At 34.3% G+C, this 23,844-nt stretch overlaps 3 protein-coding genes across 5 annotated transcripts; 2 read left to right on the top strand and 1 right to left on the bottom strand.

Annotated features, from left to right (window-relative positions):
• On the top strand, nucleotides 1-5,024 carry LOC130640760 (uncharacterized). 2 transcript variants are annotated; one of them, XM_057447312.1, is made up of 6 exons: nucleotides 1-223; nucleotides 2,604-2,642; nucleotides 2,945-3,044; nucleotides 3,253-4,172; nucleotides 4,490-4,552; nucleotides 4,867-5,024. In XM_057447312.1, exons 1-6 carry the CDS (start codon nucleotides 187-189, stop codon nucleotides 4,971-4,973), a joined length of 1,266 nt encoding a protein of 421 aa, XP_057303295.1. In that variant the 5' UTR covers nucleotides 1-186; the 3' UTR covers nucleotides 4,974-5,024. The 2 variants fall into 2 exon arrangements, with proteins under 2 accessions (XP_057303295.1, XP_057303286.1); XM_057447303.1 differs by having other exon boundaries at nucleotides 24-223; nucleotides 4,472-4,552.
• Nucleotides 5,025-7,727: 2,703 nt separating this feature from the next.
• Nucleotides 7,728-11,151, bottom strand: LOC130640753 (uncharacterized). Its single transcript, XM_057447292.1, has 6 exons — nucleotides 11,053-11,151; nucleotides 10,847-10,885; nucleotides 10,533-10,632; nucleotides 9,057-9,985; nucleotides 8,708-8,770; nucleotides 7,728-8,286 (listed from the first exon to the last, which is right to left on the bottom strand). The coding sequence occupies exons 1-6, from the start codon at nucleotides 11,078-11,080 to the stop codon at nucleotides 8,186-8,188; spliced, it is 1,260 nt and encodes a 419-aa protein (XP_057303275.1). The 5' UTR covers nucleotides 11,081-11,151; the 3' UTR covers nucleotides 7,728-8,185.
• Nucleotides 11,152-16,022: 4,871 nt separating this feature from the next.
• Nucleotides 16,023-23,606, top strand: LOC130640739 (fructose-1,6-bisphosphatase 1-like). Of its 2 annotated transcripts, XM_057447271.1 has the most exons (6): nucleotides 16,024-16,218; nucleotides 18,775-19,030; nucleotides 20,033-20,173; nucleotides 20,535-20,672; nucleotides 21,657-21,776; nucleotides 23,369-23,606. In XM_057447271.1, the coding sequence occupies exons 1-6, from the start codon at nucleotides 16,055-16,057 to the stop codon at nucleotides 23,543-23,545; spliced, it is 996 nt and encodes a 331-aa protein (XP_057303254.1). In that variant the 5' UTR covers nucleotides 16,024-16,054; the 3' UTR covers nucleotides 23,546-23,606. The 2 variants fall into 2 exon arrangements, with proteins under 2 accessions (XP_057303262.1, XP_057303254.1); XM_057447279.1 differs by lacking the exon at nucleotides 21,657-21,776 and having other exon boundaries at nucleotides 16,023-16,218.
• Nucleotides 23,607-23,844: the final 238 nt, after the last annotated feature.

The raw sequence follows: 23,844 nt of genomic DNA, 5'->3' as shown, positions 1-23,844 counted from the left end.
AAACTTTTAAGCGTATAAAGTTGCTGTGAATAATAACATTTGGAAAATATATTTTCATTAATACAAAGTTTGCTTCGTCTATTATATTCAACTTTAGATTAAAAACGAAAAATAAAACAAAAAAATAGACAAGATTATATATAAACAAATTAATGTACAAGAAGATAGAATGTTGTATTAATAATAATGGACACACGAAGACCCAAAACGGTAAAAGTAACAGGTAGGAACTTACTTTAGAGGTGGTGTGACCACACAACTTTTTCTTGGATATTAAAAACAAAATGTTATTATAGTTAAAGGTGAGAAAAACATAAAATAAAAACTTGGATTATTCGCTGTTTATAAAGGAAGAAGTAAAAATAAGAATTATTTGTAAAAATCCATTTGATTTTGATATTTTAAAAAAATACGTTTGAATTTTGCTTTTTGTGCAGTCTTTCGTACGGGCGTTTGGCGTTGAAAAATGCATTTTGGGCGTTCAAGTTAGTACTAGCCAGTGTGCATACATTCGTAACTAATCGTGCATTGTCGCGTTCATAAAGTTACCATGGCGATATATGGAGGCGAAAGAACTGAGATAAACATCCAGCTTATCAGAGATAAATAAATGTTAATCGGTTATTGGATGAAATTTGCTTAGTAAGCATGATGGCTGTACTGGCAAGAAATGTATTTATGACTGTTAGCCATGTAAATATAAAATTAAAAAGAGTACAAAACATATCACCAGATCTCTTTTTCTGCAGATAATATTTGAAGAAACCCCGGGGTCTAGGTAATGTCCAAACATTTTTTCCAATTTTTAATTCTTAAGGATCCACAAGCTATGTTATCAGAAAACACAGCGTTTACAATCTCGGGAAGGCATCACAGTCGATATGCGAGTGAGCCTTCCTTCTTTTGAATTGGTCGAACAGACGTAATCAGTGAAACAAACAAAAGTTTGTCTACATAAACAAAACTTTATGTTTTGCATACACACACACGAAGTATATGTCAATTTGTAACGTCAGGTATTGACACATGGATAAGGTCATGAATCTTAATGATGACAAAATAATCGACCATTGATGTTCTCGTACGATATATGTTGTTCGAGTATTTACTTTTTGATAAAACAGGCCATCATCTTTAAAAAATACCTGGTCGAAGTTTTGATAAAATTTTTCTTCAATTTTTAGACATAATTTGATTTGTACCATTAATTACATTATCATACGCGTGTTCAACTTTTTTGGTTACTTCATATCCGTTCGTAGCATTCCCGCGCATGCGCAATGCTCACCATGTAACCTGTAGTATTAACAAGTTTATGGTAACCTTGCCAGCATCTTGAAATGACCTCGTTAGTTACAAAAATAACAATGAAGATATTGCACGTTAGCTCAAGAGTGTTTATTGTTGCGTGTATAAAAGATTCCCGCCGTGTATTAAAGATCATTAATATTTATCTACTTAAAATTGATTAGACATATCCGGAAATTATTGCTATGTATAGAAAATTAGTAAGGATCCTTTTGTTCTTTAAATGTTTTAACTGTAATTTCAATTAGATAATGAGTGTATACAAACTGGAGCGCGCGCGAGAGAGAGAGACAACTCGAACTCTGTCGACTTTCGATTGACTCGAATTTTGTTTCAGTAAAACGAAATTTGAAGTAGCAAACACAGGAATTTTTTTTTATTTCGTCAAAAAAGGCAAGTAATTTTTAAAACTAGTAAGCGAAAAAATTGTTGATCACCCTCGTCGCCAGGGTTTTTTGCCTTCTTGATATGAGAGATTTCGTCGTTTTCTCTCATATCAAAAATACAAAACACCCTGGGGACGAGGGTGAACTGTTTTTGTGATTTACATAAAAATGACTTCAAAACAAACAAAAATTCTCTAATATGTTTTAATTGTGCTGTTTCCTATCGTCTCTTAAAGTTTTGAATCACCAACTGTCTAATGTATGTATAAAGTCCTTAGGCACAGACCTCACGAGCTGTGTATTATACATTACAACATCAATAAAAGCAGCTAGTATCTGTTTCACCTTTTCACGCCCATTGCCCCTTTTATGCCTTTACGGAGTTGTAGAAGGCAGAACCATGGGAAGAAGGCTTCTATTAAGTGCTAGAATTGAAAGGGCGGAGGAATAGTTTATAACGTTAATTAAACAACAGCATGTAAACCAGCCATTAAAGTGAAAAGGAAAAGCAAAGTTAGGTTTTTCTGAAGTTGTTCTCGAAAATTTCGAAGCCTTGAGGAAGAAATGTGCAAACTAATCGATTTGACGCGCAAGTTCAGAAAAGGCATTTGGCGGGTGAAGAAAATCTTAAAAAGCGAGCAAAATTTCTTGTATGAAATTATTGCAACGAAATAACCAACCTCGTCCGCAGGGGTTCTTGCTTTTTTTTAATTTAAGGCCGGCGGAAAAGAAACTTGTTAGCCCTCAAGTAAGCGCTGTCGGTTTTGACATCAGGCAACAAATCCTGGGGACGAGAATACTCATTTAGCTTGTTTTATGTGTAAAGAGAGATTTGAATCTAAATTCTGATGTCCTACCAATTAGAAGTACGAAATAAGTTTTTAATATATTTTTATTTCATATTTTTAGTTTATTCATCAAGAAATTTAAAACAGAAGAAGGGAGACGGTAAGTGACGTCATTTAATTGGCATCTGTTGTAAGCAATAAATAGCTACTTTGTCTCTGTTGTCCAGGGTCTATTACCTGGAGCAGCAGGTCACCAAATTTATTATATAGGAAACACGCCCTGGAGAAAAGGGCTTGTAATATGTTTTCTAAAGTGCGCTTTAATAGCCAATTATACATAAATCCACGTGGAATGCACTGCATCAAGCAGTAGGTATCCTAACCCAACCTTGTGCTCAGGACGCTAACCAAATCTGACATTTGCAAACTAATTCTCATCACTTGTGTCTATTATTTATTTAGGTGATCCACTAGCTTGGGTTGTTTTTGGATTTGGAAAAGAAAAATGTTGCACGTCACAAATACGTGATCGAAATGCAAAATGGAACGAGGAATCGACTTTGTAAGTAAATTTAAAATCAGCTTATCTCGTTCCCAGGTTTTTTTCCGAAATTGCGACGAATTTTTTTATGACGGCAAATTGGGTCCTTTTGCTTGCAACAGCCACCCTTTTTACGCAACTTCTAGCGAGTGCAAGTTTGATTTTTAATAAAATCTTAAAATTTAAAAATTTGTGCCGAAGCTCTAGGCTTATATTTGATTACTTTTAGCACCATAACTGATCAGAAAATTCCGTTAAAAATCAACATCAAAGATAAAGATGATCCACTTGGACAAATTATTATTCCGGTTAACGAGATTCCCTCGGAAGAACATTTTCTAAAATGGGTTCCTCTTGGTCCGCATAAGAAGAATTCGAATCCGAGCGGAGAACTTTGTATTGACTGCTGGGTGGAAGATTACTATGATGACGCGTCGCTACTTGCTCCGCCATCTCTTGGAAGTAAATCAACAAAGCCAATGAAATATTTTAATAAAACTTTAAACCGGTTAACCGGTAAAAGTCCGGAATCAATACGAAGGCTAAAAGAAGACGAGTCTAGAAGACATTCATACGCATCGGGTGTAACATCAATACGAGGCTCTGTCTCTGTAGAGGATTTATCACATCGAAGTAAAACTAATTTAAAACTTTCATCTGTGGAGAAGGACAAGTCATCGTTACTTGCACCCTCCTCTTATGTCAATAGCAACGTGCGCCGAGCAACTAGTACGCTAGTGCTTAACTCGAATTCAGCAGCGGAGCCAAGAAGGAACTCTTTTACAGAAATGAATGTTTTAGGTCAACTACCAACTATAAAAGAACAGAATTACCCCCCTAAAGTATTAAACATTATACCAAAGTCAGGGCCAGTTACAGGGGGTACACTAATACAAATAACAGGAAAAAACTTAGGTGCATCTCCAGAAGATATTACAAGACTAATGGTGGCTGGATGTAATTGTTTATCCAGTCTAGAATATTATACATCGTCTAAAATTATGTGCACCACTAGTGAGTCAGAAGGTGTCGGACCCATATCCATCTCAACGAGAAGCGGCGGTATGTCGTCATCAAAAGTTATGTTTGAGTTTGTAGAAGAACAGAAAAATGAAAATGGCGAAGATGTTGAGCAAAATGGAGTTGTAGGTAAGTAATTGTTAAAAGAAAAAACATGAAAATCTGCAAAAACAAAAAGGATGTCAAAGTTTAAAATCTGTCGATGTCAGAAAATATAATGGCCTTAAAATTTACACATTTATTTACCCACAATAACCTTTGTGTTGCCTCGCTTGTTACAATAATTCAATAAGTAGAAAGTGTGAAATGTGTGTGCACTCTTTTTTCTGGTGTTGTTTCAGAGAGTGGAGCATTTTTGGAATAGTTCCCTATTTAGAAAATCTTTTGAGTAAAACTTAAGCTATTGCAAGGCGTGGAAATTATTATAGATTCTGGTCGTTCATCAGGGGCTTCAGATGCTGATCGAGACAAAGACGAGGTTATCGAGCATCTGCGCATGGAGAACGACCGTAAGTATAGTTTTTATAGCAAGACAGACAACAACCTCTTGCCAAAGCCTGCTTAGATTTTAATATTGAAAACGCCAGTTACGGACAAAACAAACAAGCCCTGGGGATGAGGTTGAAGGTTTGCTTCTTTACAATTTATCAACCAATACATGACGAACACAAATCATGGTGATCGCGTATTCCGATATTTTTTTATTCTCGCCCTTCTTCTCATAGTTAAATCTCCTTTGATCTTCACAAGAACACGAAACTGTATTTGTCAAAATAGCACTTTATTGTAACGAGTTAATAATGTGTGATTCTGCTATTTTTAGATTTGAGGTACGACAATCGTGAGTTACGAGAATACATCGACAAATTGGTCGTCTACCTGATGGATAAATATCCTGACGCATTAGAGTCTAGCAAAATGTACAGATAAATCAATAAATTAATAACACAAATTAATAAATGTGTGAAACACAACACTTTATGTCGCTTCTGTTATTTTTCTTTCCCTTATATCCAGTGTACTATCCTAGTGCAACGTTTTAAAATATAATGACAGACATGTGTGAAACACACAACAGTTTATGTCGTTTCTATGATTTTTCTTTCCCCAGCATCCAGTGTACTATCCTCCTCATGCAACGTATTAAAATGTAACTGCAGAATAAATACATGTGTGAAACACACAACACTTGATGTCGCTACTCTTATTTTTCTTTCCCTTCTATCCGGTGTGCTATCCTCCCAATGTAACCTATCAAAATGTAACTGTACTAGTCGTTATCCCGTAGGTTTGCCCGTCCTTAAAATTTTACGGCATTTCGCTAGTAGAAAAAGAGTGAATAAAAATGTATTGCATTGGCTATTTCGTGTGTACGATTCTTTTTGCTTGCAAGCGGATAGCAAATATGGCTATTTCTTGCAGCAACTCGCAACATCAGCCAAAGAATCATTTAAAATATTTCTGTCATCTGAGTGGAATTTTCTCACATTCAAAATACCAATTATTACCAAAAAACTGATTTTCTTTACCAGTAAGATTTCAGAAGAACGCATCGCATGTCTCTTTAACATCCTTCATACACTAAACTTAAGAGTGTTCAACAAACCTCTTTAGGAGAGTACCACCTTTGTGTAAAATCTAACCATTTTACACAACGTAGGCATTCTACTAACTGTGTTAGTATTCCCAGTCAGGTCAGTTTAGATGTAGAGCACGTCAGGATAGTTCTGCTGGAGCACGCTGGAGTATTGGTAGAAGGCTTTGAGAGAAAGTCCAGTGTTGGTTTTAGTGTCAGTTGGTGATGATTGTATTTCTTTCAGTTTATTTTTTCTGTATTGGCATAGCGAGTTGTTTTAACTTCATTGGATTGTGTTGGTAAGAAAGTAGCTGGATTGGGTTTTGTGACTTCATTAGTAAGGATTAATAGAGCTTTTTCGCTAGAACTATAGAAAAAAAAATAAACAAAAAAATTTGAAGATAAAATATCCGGCTACGTCAATTTTTCAGGCTGGATCGAAAACGATTACTGTTTTTTTTACGTGCTAAAAAGATTATGTGAAACAAAAAGTTATTTTGCATCCTCAAATAAACGATTTTGCCCTCTTCTGCTCCAACCATAAAGTAAATGCTTTTAATGTATCAACATCACAATGAAGGATTTAGTTTTCTTTTTCAGCTTGCTTCAATTTCGCATGGACTTTTTTAGCTTTTTCTTTGTATGCTTCTCGCTTCTCAAGTAGTTCGGTTACGAATCTTTCGTTAGATTAAGGTCTTCTAATACTACATCTTTGTTTTCCCAATTTATAAGCCTTGTTTGGATGTCCATAATTTTTTCTTCCTTCTATTTTTAAGAGCCCCCAATCGCTCCCCTTTCAGCAACACGATTTTTCCCCTAAACACGGATGTACTCATTCCATGTTTCAATCTTCTGAGTAAGCGAGGCGTTTCTCTCGTTTGTTCAGCTTTCTATTCGTCTGTCAACAATAGGACACAACATCTAAAGTCATTATTAGCTGTTGACTGCTAACTAGTATGTCTTGGATCAATGCAAGATTTGTGTCGACTAAATTTTTTAAATTGTGTTACACAAATTAAACGTTAGTTCAAAATCTAATTTGACGTCATAAGAAAAGAAACAAAATGGCGCTTTATATTGAAGAAGAACTACTTTGTTCATCACTAACATACTGCCAAGCAGTGAACGGGATTCGATCCGCGGTCCCCAGAACTGGGAGCTGCAGACGAACCCACTGCACTACGTGCGTCAATATGTTAGTGATGAACTCAGATAGTTTATCCGGATGGTGTGTATACATATAGGTGAATATTTATCATAGCACATCCGTATTTCATTCTCAACAGAGAATGCTTCACCCCAATGAGACCTCTGATCGGGGTGAAGCATTGTTTGTTGTTGTTCGCTTGTTGTTGTTCTTCTTATTCTTATTCTTCTTCCTGTTCTTTTTGTTTTTCTTGATCTTCTTGTTCTTCTTTGGCCGATGTTCAAAGCACAAAACATAATGTCACTTTTAATAACTGCATAATTATATTCGACCAGCTTATTCGTAAAAAAGGGGTCAAATTTTGACTCGGTGACTAAATTTTTAAAAAAAATTTTAGCGTCTGTTTGTTATTACCGACTGACCTCGTCTCTCGTCTCACCTCGCGATTAAAATACGAGACACCTGGCACTTGGAATGACACCTGGAACGAAGATGATATGATAACTGACGTTTACAAATATTGTACACATCTAAACATAGATAATCTCAAATTAATTGCTATGCTATACTACTTGGTTAGCTTTTTACTGTTTTACTGATCTTTAAGGGAGAGAGGGGTGTTAAAAAGGCGATTTAAACAAATTTCGTCTTTAGGAAGAGAGCGTAGACTCGAAATGGTTTTTTTAAACAGTTTTTATCAAAAGCTTTAAATTCAAGTTAAAAATTTTGGGTGGTTTTATAGAAGTATTATTACTGTTGGCATTTAAAAATATGCATTTTTCAATCTCGTTCTCATTGATTAATTTATTGGCCTCTCTGTAATAACGGCTCAGGGGCCAAGAGCTCCTGGGGCCAAGTATGTACACCTTAGTCATGTACAAGACTGCCGGACACAGACCTGTAGAAAGCGAAATAGTTTCAAGGAGCATTGGTATATTTTGTAAGCAAAATTAAAATAAAATTGACGGATAGGTCTTTTAAACACAAAGCAAGTTAAGTTATGAAATTTCATTATTGGTTTGTGATGGTCGAAGTTTTTAAAATCAATGGTGAAGAGCAACTGTCTTTTCCCCCTGGTTGCCACCTATATTGCACATCCATTTTCTCCAGAAAAATACAAAAATGTAATGTCTTGTAGAAAAAGGAATTGTAAACAGTTCGTAAATGATGTTGCCTTTTTGCAAGATTGATGTGTCTCTTCCAACCCGGCCTACTCCTTGTAAAAACATTTTAAGTGGTGCGAAAACAAAGCAAAAATCACGCAAATACTTTTATAGTATTATTCGCCTGCTGGCTGCTTCCAAAGCATCTGGATAAATTCTCTGTTAGAAAGCAAGTTAACAAATCTTTCTTCAAGACAGTGCCACTGTTGGTGTCAAACCATGTAACTGATACGGGGATGAGGTTCTGTAGTACGACTCATCTGATGGTTGCTTCTAAAGCGTCTGGATAATTCTCCATCAAGTAGACAACAAGTTTATCCTTGTATTCTCGCAACTCTTGATTTTTTTGCTTTAAATCTAAGACGTTAAATAAACAATTTCACAATACGTTAAAACCTTCTTATCAAGTTGTGACCTGATTATTTACAAGATTCCCTGGGAGGGGTTTATGTTGAAATGAACGATGCCTTTTTGTAAGAAATTGTATCAAAAAGTTATGCAGTAAATTGCAAGTGTAATTATAGCTGTATACCACGTGTGATAAAGATGCACAAAATAACGATACGCAAAGTTTGTACGACGAGCAGAATTATGATGTACGACGAGTAAACCCGTGGTCTTTCCTGCCGCTTACTGTGTATTTAAAAAATAGTTATGAATTTGTCAAGAAAAGTCAACGTTTTACCCAATGTTGTTTTAATATTTTGATTTTTGACAGCAAGACGATCGTCTCGACATAAACAAGACATGTACTTTGCAGAACACGTTTTCTACTTACGATGGTTTTGCTTTTCTAACATTTCTAAAACTTCATCTTTATTTTCTTCTTCTTCTGAACAATCTGAAAAATAACTAGAATCTAAAGGAACATGAAAGAATTTGTTTGATTCATCTATCTGTTGAATTCTTCATCTCTAGCCGAGCTATGTGAGAGGTTCACGACGACCCATCTCTAAACCATTCTGCATTATGGCGTTACACCCTCGTTCCCATGGATTATTGACTTCTCATATTAAAAACGTAAAAATCCCTGGGAACAAGGGTGATAGAATTACAGAATGCAATTTTTGTAGAATTCGCAGAAAGATAAAAAAAGAAAAGAAATGAAAAGAAAGAAAACGTCTCACCCCTCACATGTTTCCTATTTCTCAGTGAAAACATTACAAACTCAGGTTCTGTCTCTCCATTTGTGTTTGGAATCGGTTTAACGTTTTTCGAATTATTAACAGGTATTACGTTTGTGCGGCTAAAATTCTTTGGAATTGATGAACAGTCACTGTTTGTCACAAAATGATTACTCACATCATTTTTTGACGCTTCTAGATTTATGCTTTTTGTATCTACTCCTATTCTTTCTCTCACCGGGCCAATTAATGCACCCCTTTTTGTTACTGGATTGTTTACAGTGCTTTCCTCTGTTACCGGAACATTTAACGTTTCCCTCTCTGTTACCGCAGCGGCTATTGGATCATTCGACACTTTTAGTAGATCTAAATTCCCCTTTATTTTCGGTATTTGTGGAAGCGCATCTTTAGCTGGAAATAAGCAAGCGTATGTGTACTTTCTTTTGGCTGTTTTTAGAAAAGGGTCCGTCGTTCCGTCGGTCTTTAAAATATCATTTTTAATGGTATTGGAATCTCTTTCATGTGTATTTGAAGTCTGTAACTCCACTTTGGATGGGAATCCAGCGTATGTATGTCTTCGTTGTTTGAATTGGTTTTCATTTTGAAGTATTTCACACACAGGTTGTTCTTCACATATTTCTTTAGGTGAGTTAAAGGTCAAAAAATTATTTTGAAACAAGGAAAATCTTCTTCGGCCTTTCGAATTTATTTTTTCAACTTTTCCTTCCCCAGTGCACACATCTAACCAATAATCCAAACAAATTTCACCCACGATGGAGAAAGGTGATTTCCTCTCCGTTTCGTTTAGGGAAATCCATTTTAAAAAATGTACGTCTGGGGGAATTTCAGTAACTGGAATAATTATTCGTCCAATAACATCATCTTTATCCTTCACTGTCATCTTCAAAGATCCTTTCAACTCCAAGACAGTGCTATATAAAGAGGAATTAAAAAATAAAATTAAAATACCATCTTCATGTTTAGCAGACGAAGAAAGAAAACGCAGCTTTTTATTTTGATAAATGGCAAAAAGACATAAAAGAATATTTCATACAACTTGAAATAGTTCCGTGTCACCCTCACTTTAAGATTGGGGGTAATTACATCTCGCAGAAAAATTGGGCGGAAAATGGACTTAATCTTGTAGCTATACAACATTTTTTTAAGACAGAATGTTATATGTGTACGATTTGCAAGTTTAATCGATCTTATTGTGTTATTTGCAACTTAAAAGACCTTAGTTTGTAATTCAACTTGACCTTTCACATTGGACTTGTTATGACTTTATTGCACAACAAAGTGACACAACAGATGTTGCTTAACGTTTTGGACTTTATTGAAAACCAAGCTGTATTTATAATTAGCAATACCCTCTAAAGTGTCGCATGTCATAGTAAATTCAAGAAATGGGGAAAGGTCAGTTGGATAGTGTTTTGGTTTCGAATTTTATATTCTTATTGCATACTTGTCAAAACTTACAAAGCAAACTCTTCATTCCACTTTGGATTTCTACTTCGAATTCGCTGACTGTTTTGTTTATGTTTGCCAAGTTTGAGTACAACGGAAGCCAGTGGGTCAGCTAAAGGAATAAGTATATTCTCTACAGTTTTGATATTAGAGCAAACATTAACGATGGATTTAATGCATCGTCCAACTTAGATGAAATTTGCCAGGAATGTTTTGGATAAGCTCATTCGAACAAAATGTCCATGGAATCTCAACCGAAAAATAGAATAAACTGCATATGTGAGGAATTCGTTCCTGCATATGGTAGTAACAAAATAAGAATTTACCGTCCTTTTTCTTTGTTTTCAAATTTCTCCCAGCATAAACTAAAAAAAGGTTATATGGGTAGAGTAAAAGAATCACCAATATTACTGCGATACCTAAGCGAACGAGCAATCAACCAACAATGAAAAAAATTAAAATAACAGATGAAGATAAGACTTTAAATTAAAAATTCCTAAGGATAATAATATATTTTCGTGCAACTCCTTACCTATCACTCTCACAGTTTTAACATTCATTTTTCTTGTTTTTAATAATCTTTTCTAGTTTTGAGAGACATCTTTCATGTTCACCTTGCTTATGTGTCCATATTAATTTTTTATTTACGATTTTTGAATGGATTTAAAACCGCATAAATAACGAAAGCTGTGAGTTGGTTAGTTTATCAAGATTCACTAAAATTGCAACTGTTAAGGGACAAAAACTTTCGCGAGGATCCATAATTCAAAACAATTCGCGGACAGAAACTTTCTGATGGATGATCATTTTTTTTCAGTAATAGTTTCACTTTCGCGAGACTTATTCGCTCAAATGTTCTGTTTTTTTCTTCTGGCTCGCTAACTTTAGTTTTGAACATTCATTCTCTCCAAACCATATGATATAAGTAAATACATTATACATAAGATAAGTTGGAACTGATCATAGCTTTCTTTATCTTGATACTGTGGATTGTTCGTCAAATAAAAGTCGTCTACACTCAGCTATTCAAAATCTTAAAAGACTTAAAAATTTAAAATGATTTGCGGACATCGCGGAAATAAAGTTACATGAAAAAGGCCAAAAACCGTGAAACGGTGAAAGTTTCTGTCCGCAAAACGGTAAACGAAGGGAACATAAAAAACCCTTAAACAATGTACATAAATTATTTCGTGGAAATCTAAATTACTTCTTTAGCTACGATATACATAAATTCTAATTTTCCAATTTTAGTTCTTACCTAATGTGGGTAATTCATAATTGTCCTTCGGAAGCCATTCTCGTCCCAAAATGGACCTGTCTGGTCACGTGATGAAAATACTCCACCATATGTGGGGTATCTTTATGACTGGATTACTAGCAAGCATAACAAATGCTTGCTAGACGTTTTTAATTTGACTTATCGTTTGTGTGGACCTAATTGGATTCGTGATGCACTGAGCATCTTGAGAAAGCTGTCTTACGGTATAGTAGGAGATACTGGAAAGAAATTTAATTTGAAATATTTTTATGTTTAAGCTACATGTAAATCTGAAACTTATATACGTAGCCAGTCTTTTTTTTGTAACTTAGGTGCTAGTTTTAGCTATAAATAGCTAGCTAGCCAGTGAAAGTTTCACGCAAAAATTTGATCTTTTATATTGTCATTTTATGTGTTACATTTTTAACCAGTAGCTTATAACCAGGGTGGCAACTAGTCCTGCAAATATATTTCTTGAAAACACCTCTAAAAAGTTGCGAAAATGGAAAACTCATAATAGACTTTTCATCAATATTTCTGTGAGAAATGTTTTGTTGAGCCCAGAGCGTGATTATATATTTCAAGCGGCAGCGACAAAGGTGTTCGCTTATTGCTTTATTATTTAGAGTCTGTCTGCATTAAAAGTATTTATAGAAAGAGATGCAAACTAATTATTAACTTTCCACTGACTTAAACACAGGACACACTAAATTAGAGAAAGTACCTTATTTCCAGGCATGTTGCCTCTTTACGCCAGTTCTTTCAAACAAAAATCTAGCCACGTATCGCCGTTGTCTGGTTAAACCGCAAATCGCTTTTTCTCTCGCTAAAAATCTATTTTTCTGGCTGCCACAAAAAAGTTTCTTGTTCGCCTCTCCTTTTTAAACAGTTTGAACTTTCGCGTTAGCGATTTTCGACGCCACAAATGTTTACGAGCCAATCAGAATCAAAATTATAAACATTATGCTCAATAAATTACACAGAAATGTTTTTCTGTAGAATAACAAAAATAAAAACCATGTTTTTACTTTAAAACTTTAGTTCCTCATCTTACTTCGCTATGACATATGGAGATTTAATAGTACAGTGAAACCTCCCAGCGGACGCCATCGGGACCACAAAAAAGTGTCCGCTATAGAGAGGTATCCGCTACATAGAAGTTCTTCCTAAAATTAGCTCAAATTTCTTCAAAAACCATCTCGGGGCTATTAGGGCGTATTGAAATGGGCCGTAAGTATCAAGAGACTGGTTTTGGGAGAAAAAAGGCAGTGAAGACAATATATTAAGGTTACGCTACCTTTCTTTTAAAACTAAACCAAGCTCAAGACTTGCTTTGTCTTTGCGAAGACAATTTATTATCTTCCACTTTGTCAATGACTTCTGAAATTAGGGCAGTTAAAGTTTCATCATTTTGATTCATTGAAAAATTTAGAAATTCGTTATTGCTCTATGGAAATTATAGTGGCTGGGATACAGGCTGGAAATCCCTGCAAATTTTCGTTTTTATGGCCTTGAAAAAGCCGTAAATTGGCTGAAAGATAACATACAAAAGATTGAAGAACTATTAGATAATAATGTAAAACATTGTCTTAAGTAAATATAAACAATTTCTTTACAAAAATTTGTTTTGTAGCGAGGTCAGTTCCAGGGGTTAATGTCAATCGGGACGTTGAAACGATGTCCCTTAGGTGTCGGCTAAAAAGTGTCTGCTACATGGAGGTTTTGTTATGAGAGTTTGACCGTCGTTTCATCCGTTCTTAAGAATAATGTCTGTTGCAGATAGGTGTCCGCTATAAAGGATGTCCGCTATAAGGAGGTTTCACTGTCGTCGCTTGCTGTGTCCACTCGGATTGAGAGAGGCCATCGACCAAAATATGGAGATCAGCCTCCGGGGAGAAGAGTTCTTAGCAGAGGATAAATGAGACAAAATTCGGAAAAAAAGGAAAACATGGAGGTGCGCGTGCAACAATGCATTTGCATTTTCAGATATAGAAGCTACATGTATATGGCTAGTTATATATATTTTTAATTTTGAACATTGAACCAGAATTAAATTTTGGGATTATAGATTCCTACTTTTGGATGTCGTGCCAAACAGGAAAGGAAACAAAAGCAACTTGTATGCTTTTATAATTTCGCTTCCGCTTTAATTTCTTGTCAACTCATCATTCTTCAACACTTTAAACAATGATATAGCTAGCTAGCGATAAACTGGCTACTACTTCAACAAATATAAATTAGTTGGTGTATTGTTTGTACGGTAGTAAAAGGTAAAATTTTCAGGTCGTCGGTTTTTTTTATTTATATTGCTACTAGCCAGTCTTGTCTTAATTTGGGGCTTGTACCTTCCTATTTTGAGACAGCTTTTATCTTACGTTTCTCTATGTTAAATTGTTTTGATTTTGTGTTAAAAATAGTGTACATGTAGCTACGTGCACACACAGTGGCAGTAAATATAAAAACAATGTCTGCCATAACTCAAGTAATAGCTAGCTACAGTAAAACAAAGAAATATTCCTAAAAATTCAAACATCAGGGTAATTAACCAATATTTTTCTATATAGTCCTGCTTTTTCTCCTTCTATGCATGACATATATAGCTATAGCTAGCTACATTACAAAAATATGGGGGTATTTTTAAAAAAAAATTGTATTATATACAATAATTCATTATTATTCTGTTACCCCTGGTTTTGTATATAATTTAAGTAAGTTGGACACAAGCAAAAAATGTTATTAACAAGGTAAAGTAAATGCTTTTGTGTTTTGTAGTTATATGTATTAATGTTTCTGGCATGGGTAGGTGAGTTGAGGAAGATACTTTTTGCGTAGCAACTTGAGTTGTTGCCTATTATGGAGTTTAAATGCTGACCCTACTAGTGAATAACATCCTTATTATGTGGTTATCTAAACAAATGACTATCATGACGATTTGGCAACTCCATTTAATACATAATTTTATGGTTTGGTTTTATGGTTTATTTTATGGTCTTAAAACACCTTTTGCCGAGGACAAGCAAATGAAAGGTCAGCAAAAAGGTCCTACTTGTTTGATTTACATCTCAATTTTGTGATGTGTTTATTTTAATGGGAGATCTACTAGAATTATTTCTAAAGCCTATTTTATGATTAATATTTGCGGACTTGTCCCAGATATAGCTGATGGCTGCTTTAAACATCGCCAAATATGTTTTTTTATTGCTTAAAATTGTAGGCGCAATGTTAGGAAAACTTGGTGAAGCGAATTAACAAAGATGATCTGTGCAGGAGAGCATCGTAGCAACAAAAAGAGAGTTTTTTTGTTTTTAATGACTGATTACAAAGATTAAAATAGATTGAAATAACAAATATACCCCTATACCACACATAGATTTTCTCATTTGTGAGATACCCCAGTGATATTTGGGCTGACTGTTTTGTGAAATACACAAGTGTCAGTAATAGCAAAATTGGTAATATGATACGTTCTAGACTTAGGCCTAAAGATCATGTCAAAGCCATGCAGTTTTTGTGAGTGAACAGATAAAGTTGTCAATAAAATTGAAATCACATAATTCAGATGTTCAGATAATACATATAGTATACGTTATAGACGGGAATATAGGGGCTAGTGACAAACAACTGTTATCACATTTTGCCGGTTTTCAACCAAAGTCAGCAATTTTCACAAACTTTCATCACTCTTTATGATTTGTGAGCTTGCAACTAAACAGAAGCATTGATTTATAATCGACTTGATCACACTGGAATGTGTGCACAGTTTTTTCTTGTTCACTATTGTCATATTTTAAAATGGGTATCCTAGTTCTGTCATTTTGAAAAAATCCTGAGACCATCAGACACTTGCTGTTAGTTATTATATAAAAAAAAAATAATATAAAAGCATATAAGAATTAATTACAGATGCGATTTCTAGCTAAGGATGTCATCATTACCTAGAATTGCATTTCAAACCTACAGATGCTAAAATTTGCAAAGTTCCACCCAACATCAGCCTTCGTGCAGTGTATGAGGGTAATACAATAGTTATTAAATATTTTATTATAATTTTTGTAGTTTGTATACTAAATTGGGGTGCACAAATTATCATGCAGGTTCTATTTACTAATCAATAGTCTTATTGTGAAATACAAATATACACCTTGTGCACAATAACTGCTTGCTTGAAAATGTGTCTCTATTTCTGTAACGCTTGTACTCCATTGTATTTTCTATTCCTGTTTCACTTGTATAAAAATGTTCACCTAATTTTTGTAAATATTTTAGAAACGTAATAATGTCTTCTATTGATACCAATTGTTTAACCTTAAACCGGTTTATCCTTCAAGAGCAAAGGAACCATCCCAATGCATCTGGGGATCTTACACATTTGTTAAACTCCATTATGACAGCAGTAAAAGCTATTTCCTCTGCTGTCAGAAGGGCTGGTATGACAAAAATGTAAGTACTGTACTTTAATTGTGTTCTGTTTACACCTGGCCATTGGTTGCAATTGTACTTGCACATGACTACCCATGATGTAATTAGTTTATGGCAAATATATGTCAAAATTGTTTTATAAATTTGGTAGATATCCTATTTTTGCATACTAACATGATAAGCTCTTTCATGAAAATTATTTTTCTTGACCAATAGAGGATTGTGGAAATAAATGTAGTGTTTTCAAAGTATATAATTGTCATACTTTTGTCAGAGAAACATGTATGATCATATATATTTGAAATAAATGTACAATGAGCATATTTAACTGAAAGAAACACAGTTGTTTAAGTCAGACTTTGGGATTTCTTTGAATGCCATATGGTAGACAGAGTTAAATTAGGCTTTGAACAAAATCAAAATAGAGCTGTTATTTCTGGTGACTTTAACAATATTTATAAGTGCCAGACCCTTGTTGAAACAAACCTATTGAAGCTAAATGTACTGAAGAATCAGTCAACTGGTTAGCTAATGGAGAGATTTAACCTACCGAAGCTGGAAATATGCACCCTACTACAAGAAGACAGGTTTTTAAGTGGAATTTGTTATTGTGGAAATAACTATCAAAGCAAATCATTGTCAATTCCTTTAAATACTGAGCACTGGCACTACTGGTGGATGGCACAGATGATGACAAAATCCACTACTTTAAGGCTGACAAACCATGCTTGGCAATCCTTTCAAACTCACTGAGAACGCTGGCATCAAAAACTTTGTGCCAGAAGAACTGACAAATGACGTGAACTCGAAAATTGACTAAGACATTGATATTGAGTAAACAATTTTTTATAGAAAAGGAAAAGTTACAGGAGAAAGAGTTTGTGATGTCGTTTGTTTTCAAATCTCTGAAACCTCATTCTAGGTATGATAGACCCCTTTTATACTAGCCTCCTTCTAATTGCCCCCCTCTTAGAGGTGTCTTCAAGTAAAAGAAGACGGGTCTTATATTAGAGGAAATACTGTTTTCATGAATCAAATTGAACAGAGAAGAAACTAAAGCAATTAGCTGAAAAAAGGGAAACAAGTACTTTATGGTCATTGTTAAGAAATGCTTTTGGATAAAAAAGGCTGTAAAAAAGATGTATATACATCAATGTACTTAAAATAAGGTTGTGCAGGGAAGGCGTAAATTGTTTTGCTACATACGTATAGCAATTTTTATTTCCAGCTTTTACTATTTCTCCCTGTTTTAAAGTGTAGTGCTTTCCTGTTTCTTGTTTAATAACACACTATTTTTATATAGTGGTGTAAAGTGTTGTGTCTGACACTAAAAATAGACTTGCTCATTATCATCATTCTCGGCTTAACGTCCGTTTTCCATGCTAGCATGGGTTGGACGGGGTATATTAATGACCCTCTTTCAATCTGATCTAGACTGTGTTAGATTCTCAAACTCAACTTCCTCTGCATCAAGTCTGTCCTTATAACCTCCTGCCAAGTCTTTCTCGGTCTGGCTCTGGGCTTTGCCCCAGGAACTATCAAGTCTCTACACTTTCTTATCCCCTCCACTCTTTCCAAATGCCCCAGCCAATTCAATTTTCTTATCTGGATAACATCTTTAATTCTACGGATACTTAGCCTGCTTCTTAGCTAATCTGAACTCTTTCTGTCTCTCAGACTGGCGTTGCACATCCACCTAACCATTCTCATATCATTCCTTTCTAAACGGTCAAGATCTTCCTGCTTCACTTCCCATGTCTCACTACCATACAACATAACACTTCTTACACAGGCCTTATACAACCTACCTTTTAACTCAATTGACAAGACTCTGCTAGTCAACAATGGAAATAACTCTCTGAACTTTTTCCAAGCAGAACCTATCCTGCAAGTAACACTTCTTCCAACACCCCCTTCACTGCCATCACCTAAGTAACAGAAGTTCTCAACTATCTCTAACGAGCCACTGTTGTACATCATTGAAGCTGGAAATACTTCATTATCTATAATCTCACCTTTGGAACGCTTGCATACAAACTGAATCTCAGCTCTTAACCTTCCACTAATACTACTGCACTTCCTTTGTACCCAATGCTTGCAAGTCTGACAAAAAATAGATTATGTAACATTTTAGTGGACAATTTATTGTAACTACTATTTAGCCATTTTCAAACTCTTATTTATTTGAAGCTTATTTTGCTTGCATACATTAGCTTTCTTATAACAAGCTGACCCTATGTTGGATGATTGCTCTCCTCTAAAATCAAATAACGTGATAATCCTTTTAGTCATGTGTGTTTTAAGCAAAAAACATGTGTTTACATAACTTGTGTCTCGGTAAACTTATGTCTTGGTAAGCTTGCATCTCAGTAAACTTGTGTCTCTGTAAGTTGTTACTAATGACACTATTGGATGATAAAGTCAGGGACGAAACTTTCAAACATAATTGGCCCTTATTCCTCTGTTACCCACACTTGTGTAAAAATTATTTTATATTGGAGCGTTTATTATGCTATATAGCTACTGTGAATGATTATTTTAAAGTTTCGTTACTGTAAAAAAATGATTTTTGTTAAGGTTTGGTGTAGCTGGACACGAAAATACAACAGGAGACAAAGTGCAAAAACTGGACGTCCTGTCGAATGAGCTGTTTGTCAACATGTTGCGATCCTCATACACAGTGTGTGCTATGGTCTCAGAAGAGAACGAGAACATTATTGAGGTTGAAACTGACAAACAAGGAAAGTATATTGTCTACTTTGATCCCCTGGATGGATCATCAAATATTGATTGCTTGGTTTCCATTGGATCAATATTTTCCATTTCCAGAAAGGTATGGATAAGAACGACTGCTTTAATTTCTTTGGGGGTGGGGTAATTTTGGGGGTCCTCCCCCCCCCAAAAAAAAAGACTAAAGAGGGGGGGGAATTTTGACAAATTATTTTATTTTCAATAACAGTTAGCCCATTTTTAATATATATATATATACCTCTTGTATAGGCTAAAAATTCTATAACTTTTCCTTTTTTTCTGTTACAAAATGATGAAACTTTTATTCCTGTTACTAGAACAAAAGTGAATTTTTTTACATTTTTTCCAAGCTGGTTGGGAAAATTTTAGAATTAGATTTTTTTTAAAATGTTTTTCCTCGTTAAAACAATTCTAACATAGATTTTTTTTATATAAAGAAACATCTTCTCTGATCTAATTATACCTATTCTTGAAATTTGGCAAAAATTGAACAGATCTCCGGTGTTTGGAAAAAACATTTTTAACAAAAAATGAGGTTAACAATTGTTATCACTCCTTTTATTTTGGTTAGATAATGTGTCAAGTTTCATAGTCATAACATTTGTCCTTCCTTAAATGTAATGGTAGTGGTAAAATTACCCCCACCCCTCCCCTTTTAGCTTTTTCTCGGAATGGCCAAACAGCACCACTCGGCCTATGCTCTGCAGCTGCTAGGCAGGGATGCAGGCTAAGTATATTACGCCCATAATACATCAAATTCACTCCCCAAAATGCCTATGTTATGAAAAAATCTGCCCCATGCCTTGGAATGGGCTGAAAAATTTAGAACTGGGGCATTCTCACGTCAACAAAACTCAGTATTCTTTTAAATTTTAACTATAAACAAATCTGACATCCTCCTGTATGCTACATAAAACAATGCTATTAATTTTGTGTAGGTAAAATTTTTAAAAATTCGGCTCTCCAATTCACTAATTTATGTGTGGAGTTATGGGTTTTTAAGGATTTTTTTTTTCATTTTTCACACTCATATTGTTAGATTTATAAAAATTTTAAATTATGGAATGTAATTTAATTTTTTTAGACAACCAGTGGACCAGTGACTAAGGCAGATGTTTTACAACCAGGAAAAGATTTTGTAGCTTCAGGATATGCTTTGTATGGAAGTGCGACCATGGTGGTTCTCACCACTGGAAATGGTGTCAATGGATTTACTTTGGATCCGGTAAGGCTCAACCTGTTTGTACTTTTTTTAGTTTTGGTGATTTTTATGTTACTGAATGACCCATAGCCCAAGAAGTTCTCGGAATTTTAAGATTGCTTTTGTTAGTAAAAACTGTTGAGCCTGTGAGTCTAACTGTCTCTTGGTAAGTTTGAAAATGCTTATGCCTTTTCAAAATGTGTTTATAACTTTTTAAGGGAATGAAGTCTTAAAGTTAAATTGAAGCTGTAGGTAGAAATGTCTTTGTTAGAATTAAGCTTAAACAACTTCCGGTCAAGATGGTAGCGTCATGTGACATTTATCACAGACCAGTTTTTACTATTGTCAAAATATAAAATATTTGAAACAATTTTTTTATTTAAAGTCGATTGGTGAATTCTTACTAACCGAACCTGACATGAAGATCAAACCACGTGGAAAAATTTACAGTTTGAATGAAGGTTACAGTTCTCAGTTTGAGGAACCACTGAAGAATTATCTTCAATCTATTAAATTTCCAAGCGTAAGTGTTAATTTTAAATAACGGTTCACTAGCTGTAAGTGTAAGTATTAGTTTTTGACTAGTTGTAAGCCCTGTGAGTGTAAGTATTGGTTTTTGACTAGTTGTGCAGTCTTGAAGTGTAAGTGTTAGTTTTTGACCAGCTGTGCACTCTGTAAGTGTAAGGATTAGTTCTTAACTAGTTAGGCGCCCTGTAATTTTTATTATTAGTTTCTTAATCATGTTTATATGTGCAAGGTGTTTTGGCGAACCGGACGCTGTGGCAGTACAATTCTTCTTTGAATGAAGTTTTGTTTTGTTGTTTGTAACTCATTAGATTTAATCTTTTGCTTAGCGCAAGGAAGTGCGGCGTTAAATGCCAACATTACTGGTGTACCGCGTTACTTCTAAAAAGCGCTGAGCCTAAGATAAGCGCGTCATTTAGACTAGCACCGCTAATTAGAAAAAAGAAGAAAATTGCTGGTAAGACATGGCTCATGTATAGCCACAGATTCGTTTAAAAAAAAACACAAAAAAATTCCCTTTAGCGGATCATTTATACAGTAAATGTGATTTCATTGATATTTATAAATTATTTCGTAATACTAAATCTGTCCTATTTAAAAAGAAAAATTAACATTAAAAAAAATAAATATATTGTATTCAGAAGAATATTTCATTAGTTTGGTTTTTTTGGTTGGCAAACACTGAGTTTTTCTTTTTTTGAAATTCAGCGAGCAGCCAGTTTTGACGACTTCTTAGTTTGTTAATTTTCCATGTAACTTAAAAAAATCATGTCGTCTCGGAATAGCTCCTTGAACCTTCTGGTATGGTACATTGAAGTTTTCCGAAATTTTACGTCTGAAAATACTTTGTATTTCGCGGTGGTACAATTCCGCTATACCTTTGTTCTGTTTTGTGCCTAAAAAAGTTATTACCCTTTACGGCATTTCTAAGTTTCTGACAAGAAAATACTATTTTTTTATGATTTAAACATCAATTTTGCAGGGAGACAAAAAAGCATACGGTTCTCGCTATATCGGATCAATGGTAGCTGACATGCATCGCACGATTAAATATGGCGGAATATTTATGTACCCTGCAAACAAAGCTAGCCCGAAGGGGAAGGTAATATTAAAGTTTATGTTTTCTATTTTAGTTCATCCCGGCATTTCTTGTCGGATTTATTAAGGGAAAAAATTAATCTTTATTATTTTTTATGCTGATTTTTTTCTTGTTTTAACAAAATATATAGCTACTTTGTTGTAATGACACGGCGAAGAAATATGTCTTTTCTTTAAATGCTTGATAAATGTATAAATTACAGAAGAAATGCAAGCATTTTCAATTATATGAGGGAGGGGGCTCACTTAAACAGAGCCATTGTAAATTTATGATAAAGCGCGATCTGCTCATTTATTTGTGATAAATACTTATGCAAGTTATACAATACGAAAAGAGTTTCAGTGTATGCAACACTGCACTTTCAATGTGTTCTATTGTTAAAGTGCACTTGTAATATTATTTTCAGAAACACGTCAAAAAATTTCGCAAGAATTTGTTCATTGTTGGTAAATTGTTAAAAATTCGAACAATGAGGTCTTTGAATTTATATTTAAAACCAATTAAAATATTTTTAGCTTGAGGTGAAGTGATAAAAATACTACTGTTACGCCAATGTGTTTTGTAAAATTTTTTAACTCTTTGTATCTATTTATGTTTGATCTAACAACTTTCATTTTTGATCCTGCTTTTAATTTTATCTTGTTGCTGTGAATCCTAACGCTGAGACTGCCTTGTGTGTCCTTACATACCCTGAATTTTTTTTTGACCTAAAATTTTTAGGAGAACAAGAAGTTTAAGGTGTATAGATATATATAGTACAGATATAAAACTTGACGATCAAATGACAGGTTCTTTTATTAAAAGGAAATAGAATTTTACTTGCAATTATTTAGGAAAAGCGTTTATTCAGGACAAGGATGGCCACACCTAAAGTATCCTAAATAATCTCAAATTCAAAGCTCTCACTAAAATCTCCCCCTGTAAAATTATCCTGAGAGATTTTTTTCTAATAGTTCTGTTCATTTCCTCCAAAATTTTGTCAAAACCTTATACGTTTTTTATTGTTTATTTCTATATTTTCATTTTAAGACCTCCTAAATTATCCTAAAATTGTCAAATCTGTGGCGACTCTGAAAAGGGGCGTTTATTTTAAGGGGTGTTGTGGGAGTTAGCTCTCTTTTCATTGTTTTAGTGACTTTTAAAAATTAAATATATTAAAAACTGGGATGATGCATTACAAATAGAAAAAAAAGTGATGTACGAACAATTTTTGATATTGAATAATTGAAGTAACGTTACGATTTCCATATATTTTGGAATAAATAAAAAGGGGTTTGCAACTACAACAGTTCTCTGTCACTCTGTCATTTCCAATGGGCGTTAATTTATTTTTGACAGCATACCTTGGGTGTTTATTATAAAGTTTTTGTACTTAAGGCGGTAAACGCGTTTCATATGGTTACTTAACGTCGTTTTATCAAAGAACATTTTCTAGTACAATGCTAAAGACTTTCAAAAATTACCGTAAAGTTTTAGTGTTCTTAAATATTTTTCATCATTCATGTAGTTTTTTAGCATTTCCGTAAATACTGTTTTTTTTGAGAACATTTTTCATTCTGTCGTCTGCGAAGAAATAACCTTTTTTTCTTTTCCAGTTACGTTTACTGTACGAATGTAATCCTATGGCTCACATTGTCGAGCAAGCCGGTGGCATGGCAACCGATGGTAAACAACGGATCCTGGATATCATTCCCGCAGATTGTCACGACCGCGCCCCTATTTTTATCGGTTCAAAAGAAGATGTTGAAGATTATTTGAAATTTGTCAAATAAATAATTAATTTTTGTAGTTGTATTTTATCATGGAAGAAATAAAAATAATTTCTAATTGTAATTTTTATAGTTTTTTGGTCGTATCGATAACTGTCGATTTGTCGGCTACATTAGTTGTCCTACGTGTTACAACACAGCTAGCCAGTTTAAGGCATCTTATGTGCATGCGCTTACCTCTAAGAAATTGTTTAAATAATATAATTGACCAACGGAGAAGGCGGTTTGCTTTAAGCTATATGTATTCTGGTATTCTTGTCACGCGGTTTTGGATTGAAAGAGTCGAAATAAGGCAATATAAA

The sequence above is a fragment of the Hydractinia symbiolongicarpus genome, chromosome 1 (genome assembly GCF_029227915.1).
Source record: "Hydractinia symbiolongicarpus strain clone_291-10 chromosome 1, HSymV2.1, whole genome shotgun sequence".
NCBI classification, from domain to species: domain Eukaryota; kingdom Metazoa; phylum Cnidaria; class Hydrozoa; order Anthoathecata; family Hydractiniidae; genus Hydractinia; species Hydractinia symbiolongicarpus.
The sequence above is the reverse complement of the archived record's forward strand: the minus strand, read 5'-3'. Positions and strand labels throughout refer to the sequence as shown.

Coding starts and splice junctions, on each gene's coding strand:
- LOC130640760 (XM_057447303.1), top strand. CDS start 187: ATGGACACACGAAGACCCAAAACGGTAAAAGTAACAG. Junction 224..2,603: donor CAAAACGGTAAAAGTAACAG/GTAGGAACTTAC, acceptor TCATATTTTTAG/TTTATTCATCAAGAAATTTA. Junction 4,173..4,471: donor TGAGCAAAATGGAGTTGTAG/GTAAGTAATTGT, acceptor AAATTATTATAG/ATTCTGGTCGTTCATCAGGG.
- LOC130640753 (XM_057447292.1), bottom strand. CDS start 11,080: ATGAATGTTAAAACTGTGAGAGTGATAG. Junction 10,633..10,846: donor GAAAACAAAGAAAAAGGACG/GTAAATTCTTAT, acceptor TTATTCCTTTAG/CTGACCCACTGGCTTCCGTT. Junction 8,287..8,707: donor GTTAGAAAAGCAAAACCATC/GTAAGTAGAAAA, acceptor TTAACGTCTTAG/ATTTAAAGCAAAAAAATCAA.
- LOC130640739 (XM_057447271.1), top strand. CDS start 16,055: ATGTCTTCTATTGATACCAATTGTTTAACCTTAAACCGGTTTATCCTT. Junction 16,219..18,774: donor AGGGCTGGTATGACAAAAAT/GTAAGTACTGTA, acceptor ATTTTTGTTAAG/GTTTGGTGTAGCTGGACACG. Junction 21,777..23,368: donor AAGCTAGCCCGAAGGGGAAG/GTAATATTAAAG, acceptor TTTCTTTTCCAG/TTACGTTTACTGTACGAATG.